The 11277-nt window shown below is 40.6% G+C and overlaps 2 protein-coding genes across 2 annotated transcripts in view; one reads left to right on the forward strand and one right to left on the reverse strand.

The window, feature by feature from the left end:
- The window catches only part of LOC109510814 (ATP-binding cassette sub-family G member 4-like), a 26515-nt gene extending 24686 nt beyond the window's left edge, over positions 1-1829 (forward strand). Inside the window, exon 15 of the mRNA XM_019861415.1 lies at positions 667-1829. Within this exon, the coding sequence (XP_019716974.1) occupies positions 667-892 (226 nt within the window). The 3' untranslated portion in view covers positions 893-1829. The remainder of the gene's footprint in view (positions 1-666) is intronic.
- A 2377-nt stretch (positions 1830-4206) lies between these two features.
- Positions 4207-11277, reverse strand: part of ngef (neuronal guanine nucleotide exchange factor) — a 23610-nt gene continuing 16539 nt past the window's right edge. The window contains exons 8-16 of the mRNA XM_019861414.1: positions 10337-10466; positions 10165-10239; positions 9669-9758; positions 9319-9482; positions 9080-9238; positions 6356-6435; positions 6174-6278; positions 5822-6099; positions 4207-5786 (exon numbers count right to left, since the gene is read on the reverse strand). Coding sequence (XP_019716973.1) covers positions 5855-6099; positions 6174-6278; positions 6356-6435; positions 9080-9238; positions 9319-9482; positions 9669-9758; positions 10165-10239; positions 10337-10466 — 1048 coding nt within the window. The 3' untranslated portion in view covers positions 4207-5786; positions 5822-5854. The remainder of the gene's footprint in view (positions 5787-5821; positions 6100-6173; positions 6279-6355; positions 6436-9079; positions 9239-9318; positions 9483-9668; positions 9759-10164; positions 10240-10336; positions 10467-11277) is intronic.

The following is an 11277-nucleotide window of genomic DNA, read 5'->3' on the forward strand; positions in this document are numbered from 1 at the left end:
GTGGTATGATAGCATTGATTTATACATGTCCTCGGCTAGGCCTCAGTTTCAAAATCAGTCCTTGGTCCTTGGCCTTGGCCTCGGAAGCAAGTCCTTGGTCCTTGGCCTTGGCCTCGGAAAATTTCTCAAGTCCTTGGCCTTGGCCTTGGACTTGAGAAAATTTTCCAAGACCTTGGCTTTGGCCTTGGCCTCGGAGGCAAGTCCTTGGCCTTGGCCTTGGCCTCGGGTTGCCGGTCCTTGGACACAACACTGATGGCAGGCTGATTGAACTTTCAAAATTGTCCGTAGGTGTGAGTGTGAGCGCGATAGGTGGTTCGTCTCTGTGTGCCCTGTGATTGGCTGGCAACCGGTTCAGGGTGTTCCCTGCCTACTGCCCGAAGACAGCTGGGATAGGCTCCAGCACCCCCCACAAAAATCGGAAAATGAATGAATGAATGAAATTTTCCTAATTATAGTGAGAAATTGTTTCGTGTACCATTTCCATACCATATAAATGAATGGCCACTATGATCCCCAAAAAATAAATCAATCAATAAAGGACTTCTTTGTGTGGATGACAAAAAACCCTGACCTCTACGACTTTGGACTGAGAATGAATAAGTAGTGAACAAAATTTAGCAATGAGTTTACCCAGAAGATGTTTCATGTGTTTATACATCCCTGCAGGTATGGTTTTGAAGGAGTAATTCTGTCCATCTATGGGATGAATCGTTCCGAGCTGGAGTGTCCCGGGAAAGCATGTCGCTTCCAACAGCCCGAGGAGGTTCTTCAGCTGTTGGACGTAGAAGATGCTAAGCTCTATATTGACTTCATCGTCCTGGGCGTTTTCTTTCTCATCCTGCGACTGGCCACCTACCTTGTTCTCCGCTATAAGATAAAGGCCGAGCGGTAGCTTGCTTTACAGAAGGTTTGTACTGTTGCCATTCCAGACCAGGCCATTACTCTCATAACCTGAAATAACCTCTCTTACGTTGACTTTTTTTGTTTTTTGTTTTCATTTTCAAACTGCACACATCGCTGCTGAAATACTTCCTGAAATACTCAACTCTGTTGGATGAACTTGTATTACCTCAATACACCAGCAGGATTATTCTTCTGTTTTCAAACACATTTTTAGTTTAATAAGAGTCCCCCGAACAGAGCACAAAGAGATATTTAACATCATGCTAGGTATGCACAGTGCTCGTTTCCACTCACTCGGGGGATACAAGTCAAGCCTCCCCATGACAAATACAATTTACACAATAATATTTCAGTCTGTTTCGAAACATATTTGAGCTCAAATGACTGTAGGAATCAAATAATCCCTTACGCTAGATGGACTGTTTTCTATAGCTGTAAATTAATTTAGTATTCTCAAATTTTATATTCTACTTACAAAATGCGATCTAAAAATCCTTTCAATCAAAATACAACATCCATTTCGGGTTTTTTATACTATTGTCTTGATTGCTTTTATGGACTAACATCTGAGTATTTAAGATAAATGAGTGTCCTTTTATTTTTTGTGCCCGCATGACATCCAGTTATACCAGGACAACATGCAATCATGTTTGGTGCTAACTTTCATGATCAATGTGGAAAACTTGCATCTGGACTGCATGTTAAAAGGAGCACGATGAACAACGACAAAAATATTGTATTTGTTATGAAGACTTTTTTTTTTTACTCAAACTGGTCTTTTCTGTTTTCATTCTTTTTTTTTTTATTATTTTTTAAGCTCGACTGCACAATCAATATTAAATAATTGAGAATCTAATAAACAATGATCTGACTACTCCAATGGAATGTTTCAAATTATTCACCACATTCTACTAGTGTAGATTAATGTGTCACACTTGATGTTTTATTAACCCTTTCATGCACCCAGTAACCCAGGGGTGGCCAACCCCAAGTGCGTGTACGTGTGTGTGCATGTGTGCGTGTGTGTGTGTGTGTGTGTGTGTGTGTGTGTGTGTGTGTGTGTGTGTGTGTGTGTGTGTGTGTGTGTGTGTGAGGAAGGGATTTGGTGATGTTTATGTCTGCCCATGTGTATGATGTGGCTCTTTGCAGTAACACAGTAAAAAAATTGGCTCTTAGTCAAAGTACACAGACTATTTCTGTGTTTTACATGATACAAATTGTTCAGGCATAGGCATGTCTTCAATGCAGTAAAAATTCCCTAATAAACAGGTGTCAGCGTCCTATCTAATATGTAATGGAATGTTTGACATACCGTGTGTGACAAGCACCAATTTAAATGATGAGCAGCAAAGCTACTGCCCATAAACAAATACTTTTATTTAGAACCTTTATTAATCAGTTAAAATAAAAGAGTATATATGAAGGTACGACTCCAGGAGTTTTTCCCCACTGGGTCAAAAGAGGTGCTTAACCGATGCATATGGGAACTGAAAAAAAATGTTCAAATATATTTAAGATACTCAAAAAAAAAAGTACAAATATTTTGATTTTGACACCTGTAATATAAATGTATGATTGTCTTCTAAAATCACAACAAATTGATGAATGACTAGTTTTGAAATCAGAAGCTTGTAAATACTTCGTAATTGTTTGTTCAACAATTTTTAAATTAATTTTAAAGGAGGGATGGCTAACAAAAATACTTGCAATATCTCACATCTCTGTTGTTAAAAGTGGAAGAATCATGAAGACAACATACATGATTTGCCTTACCGGGCCACATAAAATGGTGACGCGGGCTGGATCGGGCCCCCAGGCATCGAGTTTGACTCCTGTATTTTAGAATCTAAAATAAAATGATGGAGGGGCTTAAACGAGGCTACACAGATTTCTGACAAGGCTAGCATCTCCTAGCTCTGGGGTAGTGTCATCTCCATATGAATGTTACCAGATTAAACCTGTGATGCAAAGAACTAAATGTGAAAAATATCATAATTATTCTCCCGTCACCTTTAAAACAGTTGGTTCTAAAATCAATCAAATGGACTAACCTTCTACCATGTTTTTGAGTTGATTTGTAAATTGAGGCTCAGTTCATTTTTTGATACTTTTTTTTTTCTTTGGGACCCAACTGTTTTTATAGTGCATGAGGACCACAGTAAAGGATTTGGTACAGTGCACCTCTAAAAAAAACTGGCAGCTGATCTACAATAGATAACTTTGCATGGTGTTATTGCTCCAATCAATTTTCTCAAAAAGTACATTTTAGCGTATGTATTAGGAAAAAAATAAATCCATAACAAATGTAACTACTGATATATGTCCAATATGCATTTTCCCTGATGAATGTTGGCTCCACCCCAAAACACACACACACACACACACACACACACACACAATTGATTTTTTAAAATCTTGTGGGGATTCGGGGTGAAATCCACGATTAGGTGAATCCGCGGGTGCGGAATCACAATATGCGGGGGCCCACCTTACTACCAAAATATTTGTTGTGTTTTACACTGAACTGGAATGTCTATTAATCCATCCTTTTTTTTTTTTTTGCACTGCTAATCCTCACAAGGGTCGCAGCTTCGCTGGAGCCTATAATAAATTAAGAAATGGAGTCACCTGACTTCCATGCATGCAATGTGAGTTGAACTTAGTCTGTGTGCCCTGTGATTGACTGGAAACCAGTCCAGGGTGTAGAACTGACCATGTCTGTCCCACTCACTTCAATCACAAAGCGACACTGAATGAGAATCGAGAGCAAGCAATATACAGAAAATATAAATCAGAAACAAAAGAATCGTAAGGATGTTATTACCTCCTCCTTAGCTTTCTTCTTTATCAATTCCAGTTTGTGTTTAGAGCAACACAACACTCGAAGAAATCACAATGAGCAAATCTCTGAAGATTGTGTTTTTTCTCCTTTTTTTTTTTTTTTTTATCAACAATCATATAGCGATACGTATATTAAAGAAACAAATGATCAATTACGTTCTCATTTTCATTTGAATGTTGTCAGTTATGTACATGAATAGAAACATACAGGCTTTACAACCATGCTGTTCCACACTTCACATTAAATTATACAAATTTACAGCCTAAATTTAATTAAACATGAATCTATCGTCTGGATATTTATGTGTCTTTTTCCGCATACAAATGTTTTAGGTCATAAATTTTGTATATTTTCATCCCACAAGGAATTTATGGGGAGACGAACCAAATTGTGGTCAGGGAGTCATTGAACCAAAATTTTGCAGACTCACTCTTTTCAGCAGTCATAGACAGACACTCGGGTAATCATTGGTGCTTTTCATAACATTTACTATGCATTTTTAAAATGAAATGAATGAACACAATCAAATAGTTAAACCCTGCCCATGCATCTGAAGGATGTTTACAGTATCTTCACAATAAATTAATGGCAACAAAATTTGGGGGTATCGGCCATTGCACCCTCAAACAGGTTCTTTATCAAACGTAGATTCTTCATTAATTACACACCACATTAAGTGCACTGGGCACAAAACAACAACAAAGAAAAAAAACCTTGATTGCACATTCATGAGCCATGCAACATTGCTTGAGTTGTTTTGACTGGTCTGGAATCACGAGCCCCTTTTACACTGCCTGTAGAAGACCTTAGTTTTCAGAGTATAAAAGGCACCGAGATGGAAGGACGGGGGACAATGTCATCTTGACAATTCTATATTTGGAAGGTAGTATCAGAGCCACAACAGAAGCCTGTGTGTAAGGCCCGCTACAAACCGAGCGTTGCAGCCAAACACAATCGAACTCTTGCACAGTGTGCAGAGTTCGGCAACTAGTTTTCATGACTACATTCGATAGCTGTAATTTTAGGTCTAGCATGTTTTGAAAGCAGCTGTATTCTCACTATAAATTCTGCTCATTTTTTAACGAAGAGACGATTCATATTCCACCCCCCTCCCCCACCACCACTTCTATTCCTTGGGGGAAGGAAAAGATTGTTGAAAATAGCCACACATGCTCGAGAATACTTTTGTTAATACTCCGTAAACATTACACAAGTATATGAAGTAAATACACAAGTTATTTACTGGAATATTGCTTCATCTTGTGATCAGTGATTGGCCCCAAAAATCCTGATCATGTCAAGTCTAGTTTTAAGCTAGTGAAACCCAGCCAACCTCCGCACCACCGCCATGCCATATAAATATAATATACACTGTGTACATGCTAGCGCTGTAACAAATATATGATTTGAAGCAGAAAATTGGTTTTAATTTTAAAAAATGTGAGCGCTTCGAATTGTTCCACTTCAATATATTGAAATGCTTTTCATTGGAGATCGATGTCTTTGAGGTCCACATTTACAGTATTGCTGAAGTTCATTTATATTGTAAAATAATAAAACTCATTGCGTCATCCTCTCAAAGGGAGCTGTACTTCTAACTGGATCAAATCATTCCAGTTTAAAATGCATCGTCAATGAACACCCCTAATATACATATATACTGTTTTATAACAATACTTATCTATATTTATAATTTAATGTGTAGCATAGGTGCTAACTACCTTGCTGCTTCCTCCCTGTTGTGTTGGAAGCACCTGTTGGTGTCTAACTCTTCACTTGACATCAAATGCTGGCGCCGATGTCATCTAATGATTTGATTGTGGGAAGCCTTTGGCTGTATGAAACTGTACACACTCGCGGCAGTGCCTCACCTTGAATGGTTTCTGCATAAAAAGCAAAGGTGGATAAATGCCTGCTCTTCTGTTATGGCTCTGATGCGTCAATTTTATGCGATCTCGGTGTAAAAGAGGCGACTGACAGCAAGACAGTGAAGCTTAAAAGTCATCTGCCCATAGTTCAAGATCGACCGAAGACTCGATGCATGCTGTGCTTTTCACATGCACAAGATGCATGTGCTTTTGCACATGCATCTTCTTCAGGCGCTCTGATTTATTTCCTTCCCATGGGATCATTCCACAAACTGAAGAGGTTCGAGACTTTTGGCGTGGGTCTCCCCCCTCTTGAGCCAATCCTTGCTCCACTTTGCAGGGCTCCGGCTCCCTCTTGAGCGTGATGAACTTTGAATGCTTCTCTCAGGTTCTGAGCTCGCACCTCCTGACTCTGGATCTCCTCCACTAATCGACTTGGGAACCATCCTCTTTCACCGTCGTGGAGCCTTTCCCCCATCATCCAGCCTGCAACCCAAAAACGATGCATGTTGACTAATCGGAACACTGAACAGCTGCGACGGTGATGTAGGGTCACGCACCGTCATCTGTTCTCTCCAAGAGATTCAAAACGTCGGCCATCTCAATGGAGAGTTCATCGGGCTCCTGGGAGGAGTAGGACTGAATACACTGCACTTGCAAAGAGTCTAAATTCACACCAGAAACGACAGCATTAATCGGATCATATTAGCATATTAAGTGATTATGTCATTCGAAATCTCACCTGATTGGTGTGCGCTGGTCGACATGAAACGGGTGCGCGGGTTTGGAGTCAGCGCACAGATCCATCGAAGCTTATCACTCCTGTCCACAAGATTCCATTGATTAGCACCAGCACTCGTTACTTAGTTTCATGACATCTACTCGACAGCTACAGTAGTGGTCAAAAATGAAACCATGGGCTGGAATGTCATATTGATTTGGGGCATTTAATGATTTATTGGAACTGTTCTTGTCCTCAGTGTGGTTGTAGAGGAGGTGTACCCTTATCCGAGCTAGTAAAAACTTAGGGAAAAAAAATCCTCATCTAGACTGTATGAAGAGAAATTAATGACTGAAAAATAAATGTTATATAATAATATATTAACATGGTTGACAGTAGTATGTTCGATATACTCAAACTTTCTGAGTCCAGGAATTACATTGTGATTGTGATAACAAATTCACATTTTTTTCGAAACAAACTTTAGAAAATTATGACAATGCAGTACACTCATAGGGCTCCATATTCATACACAGCGCAGGTGCGCTGGAGCATAAACATTGGCGTATCTTGATTTTCATGCCAACGCAAGCCTCAATGCGCTTGTTTGGGAATATGGTTCACCTCTCTGTGCCTTGCTGGGTGTTCCGTTGTACCCGGGGTGATTCCTATGACATGCATTTGGCTAAACTCTGCACCCGCTGGTCTAAGTTTTGGTGCAGGGAGTGTAACGTGGTTTAGGGGAATTTGATAGAGGTGCAGGCAGACAGATTCTGAGCTCCTCAGACACAGACAATTAGGGTGTAAGGCAGTCTCCAAGTTATTCTTGTCATGTTTATTATATATTGTTAAAAATCTTCCTACTGGCACGTCTATGGAAGGCAGCATGAGGTGCAGGTGGGGTCACACACGGACGCGTATGATCCAAGAGGAAAGCGGTGTCAAAGTGACCACTGAACAGATCCGTGCTCTCCCTGAGCAACTTTGCATCATCCGCCTGTGGAGGTCTGCTTGCAGCTCCTTAAAGAGGTGCTTTGCACGTGTCAACCTGCCACAAAACTCAAGCAAATCCGTGTCTTCTTCCGCCATTTTAAGGATTGTCTGTGCGACATCCGGCTTGCACTTGGCATTTAAAGGGGAGAGAGGAGTTGCTTCGATCGGCAGTGAAACAAGTCGGTTGTGTTCATGCCCACAATGGCGCACAACGCCCTTTTTAAAATGCACCCACACTGCACTGGCTTGTGAAAATACAAAAACCTAAACGAGGCCGCCCATGTGCTGATATGCACCACACCTCTGGCACAAAAACAGAACCCATAATCTTGACAAGGCCAAATAGGTAGTTAGTCAGGGCATCAGATTGTAATCTTATAAAACAGTATTTATCAAGTTAAAGTCAAGTCAAAGTCAAACAATATTATGATATTAAAGTCAAATGGCTCTTTTTTCAGGATTGCCGCAAGCCCAGCTTGATGCAAATTCTAAATCTGCACAGAGGCCAGGTGTTGCCATTGTAGGTGTGAACACAGCCACCAATCCAAGCAACTCCTCTCATTAACTTTAAATGGGGCGCGTGATGCTTGACGGTGCATTATGGAGACATCTCCCAGGGGCGTGAACCGAAATTTTTCAGTAGGGTGGCCAGGGTGGCAACATATCACTTAGAGGTGGACATCAGCGCGCGCATGTGTCCTCCTTCTGAAAATGACAAGTCATTGTTGAGCATTTGTCTTGTGGGTTTTTGTACATGGGCTTTATTTTGGCGGGCCTAGTTCCTGTTGCATTTTGCTTGTTGTGGTTACTTTTGTGCTTCAGGCTGGGAGGGGCATTCTTTGAAGGGCACTCACTCACGCCTGCAAACCATCTGTAATTAACTAAAGTTTAAAAGCCAGTCAGACCTGCATACAGGTGCCAATCGATTCCTGCTCTCACAGTGGTACCAACTCAACATTATGTACCTAGGTCTTTTTTGAGTTTTTAATCATATGTAAAAGGCACAACGATACAACTCTCTCAATTCTTCAAAACTCTAAATGTTGCTTTTTACTAAAGTTTCTTCCTGTTTGTATTATGCAAGATTGGTTTTTGTGTGCATTTTGCTTCATGAAACCATGACTGTGGATGGTATGAAAAACAATGACTTCTCAGCCATGTTGTTTGCTTGCTATGGCGTAAAAAAAACTATTTGTGGTTTATTGTAACTGCAAGATTCAAATGTTTCCCTTTGGAGTTTATGTTCACAACAATTGTAAATTAATTCAAATATTCAGTTAAAGGAAATGAATTGTAGCAGAGTATCAAAGGATGAAAGAATATTGCATTCATGTGAAAAAGTCAGAGGCAAAAAATATCTTGATGTGCGGTGGCCATGGGTTGTCCAGAAAGTGGCCATGACCATTCCCGGCCACCACGGAGCTCCGCCCAGACATCACAGTGTGGAAAAGGAAGCATGATCCATGCATGACCTGAGATTGTCACTACCCTTTGCCCGTTTGCCAATGGACAACGTAAGCGATTACCGTCATTGAATGAGCTGCATCTCATAACTGCTGCCGACCTAAAAATGTCTCAGACCCTCATTGTAGGTATTCGTTGTTTTGAAAATGTTTGTGTGTTTACAGTGCCTGCCTACCCATCAAGTGAGAAATGACACAATTATGCGAATATTTTGTTACCTGCCTATTTCCGTGTCTGTCATTTTTAGTATAGTGGGTTAACTTTCCAAAATGTGATTCCCAAACTTACATGCTTGAGGTCTTGAGCATGTAGCTGACCGGCCGGTCCTCTTGGTTTTCCAGCAATTTAAGATTAAAGACATAGGCTAGCATCTGGCCCTGGTCCTCTAAATCTTCAGTCCTCAGCATAGCCCGTGTGCAGGAGTCAAGAACCTGAAACTTGTCCCCGCTGCAAAGACATTGCCATTGTGTACAGGACCGAGACTGACTGATTACATTTCAAGTGAGAATGATTTAAAGGATGCTTACCTCGAGCTACGCTTGGTGATCAGCAGCAGGTTGTTAAACAGAAACAAGAAGACGGGCTGGTAAAGTTTACGGCTTCGCAATGTCCTGGTGCTCTTTGGTCCGGCCATGAGTTGCACCTCACCCTTCTTGAGCAACCAGCGGGAGTGGGAGATGATGGGCACAGACTACAAAGGAAGAAAGCAAGGTTTACTCTATACAGTACATGCTTCTGCATAGCAGGCCTGCATCACAGAAACTCAGCTGAGCTTGGATCCATTGGAGAGTGATCTACTCCTCCGAGCAAGCCCCACTTCCGAGGCCCATGTGCAGTTGTGCGGTTAAAATGCCAAACTGATGGTGCAGTTCCTTACCTTGGATTTAAACTCTAAAGTCTTTTCAATGCTGATTAGCTCCTCTGTGCGACTCATTTTTCGCACACCCTCGTTACACTCTTTCACAATCTGTAGGAGAGACACACATACAGGAAATATTCCAGATCAATTAAAAAAATGTTAATATGTTAGTCAACGGTCTTAGTCTGACAGAAAAAAAATGCACTTTGTGTGATTGTTAGAGATAATCATGATTGTGAGTTTTCTGTCTGATTATTTCCCTTACTTTTACTCCAAATTATGTTTGCTAGCATTGTCACGTAAGCGTAATAAAATAATGAAAAGTTAAATACTCTAATACGTTTATGTCTAATAACCTTTTATCATGTCCCTTGATATTTGGAAGTTGTTTAAGTTATATTAACGTGCGATGTTTTGGGGGTCTTATGAATAAATAGTCCGTTAATTACAGTAATGTCATTATGCAACCACTCACTCAATGCCTTTGGGTTCATTGCTGAGGTTTTTAACTTACCTGCTCCAGCCGCTGATGAGCTTTAATGGCATTTGCTTCCCTCTCAGAGTGTTCTTCAGCATTTTTCAGGATATTCTGTGTGAGAGAAGCCGGTGAACAAAAAAGGACCAATGATACATTTCAAAGACTTCAAAACCATCATGGTGACTATAAGTCGAGTCGGTATACTCACTTGAACAAGCAACTTGAGTCTTGTAATCCTCTGAAAAGGAAGAATGAGGAATGATGTAAAGGACAGCCCTCTGACACATGGATGGTTCTCCAATACTGCCATGGTCTCCCGGAATGCCTGGTTTCCCTCTCTGGAGAGACACACACATGTTCATGGTACCAACTTTGATTAATTAACTGCATCACTATATTTGCTCCAATAGTGAAGCAGGGAGTTTATTTACTCAGCTGCAGCAAACACCATTTGTTCATTTACCTGTTAAAGAATGCATATATCTGAGAGGAAATCTCAAGATTTATCAATCCAAAGCTTGAATACATTTCTCCTAGTCTGCTTTAAACATGAAAACCTTCAGTCTGGATATGTTTTGCAGCTGGCAAAAGGCTGTTTTAACGCTTGATTGAATATGATTTCTGAAAGTCAGGTCGAGTCGATCAGCATGCCAAGATTTTGGACTTGGTCTTTGGTTTCGATAGATAGTGACTCCAGGTGTTTTCTATGACAAATCATATGTTCTTTATTGCCAAAAATAATTACTGTACCTCAATTTTGTTTTGGTTCATCCAATTGTTTATTTCCTCGAGACCACAGGTGTCAAACTCAAGGCCCGGGGGCCAGATATGGCCTGTCACATCATTTTATGTGGCCCGCGAAAGCAAATCAAAGATGTCAACTTCATGTTGTTTCCTAAATCGCTACCAAAATTTCTAATTCTCATTTGTAATAAATAATAGTGATACTGTAAGCATTTTCTTGTTATCAAACCCCTCATTACAGTATCTTAAACAATAGGTGAATAAACCGTTATTCTTGACTTTTTATATGGTTTCAGTCATAACGGCACTCCAAGGGAAACTTACTAAAATCTGGCCCGTGACAAAAATGAGTTTGACACCCATGCTCTAGACCAGAGGTGTCAAACATACGGCCCGCGGGCCGGA

This window comes from Hippocampus comes, unplaced genomic scaffold (genome assembly GCF_001891065.2).
Source record: "Hippocampus comes isolate QL1 unplaced genomic scaffold, H_comes_QL1_v1.1 scaffold122, whole genome shotgun sequence".
NCBI lineage: Eukaryota > Metazoa > Chordata > Actinopteri > Syngnathiformes > Syngnathidae > Hippocampus > Hippocampus comes.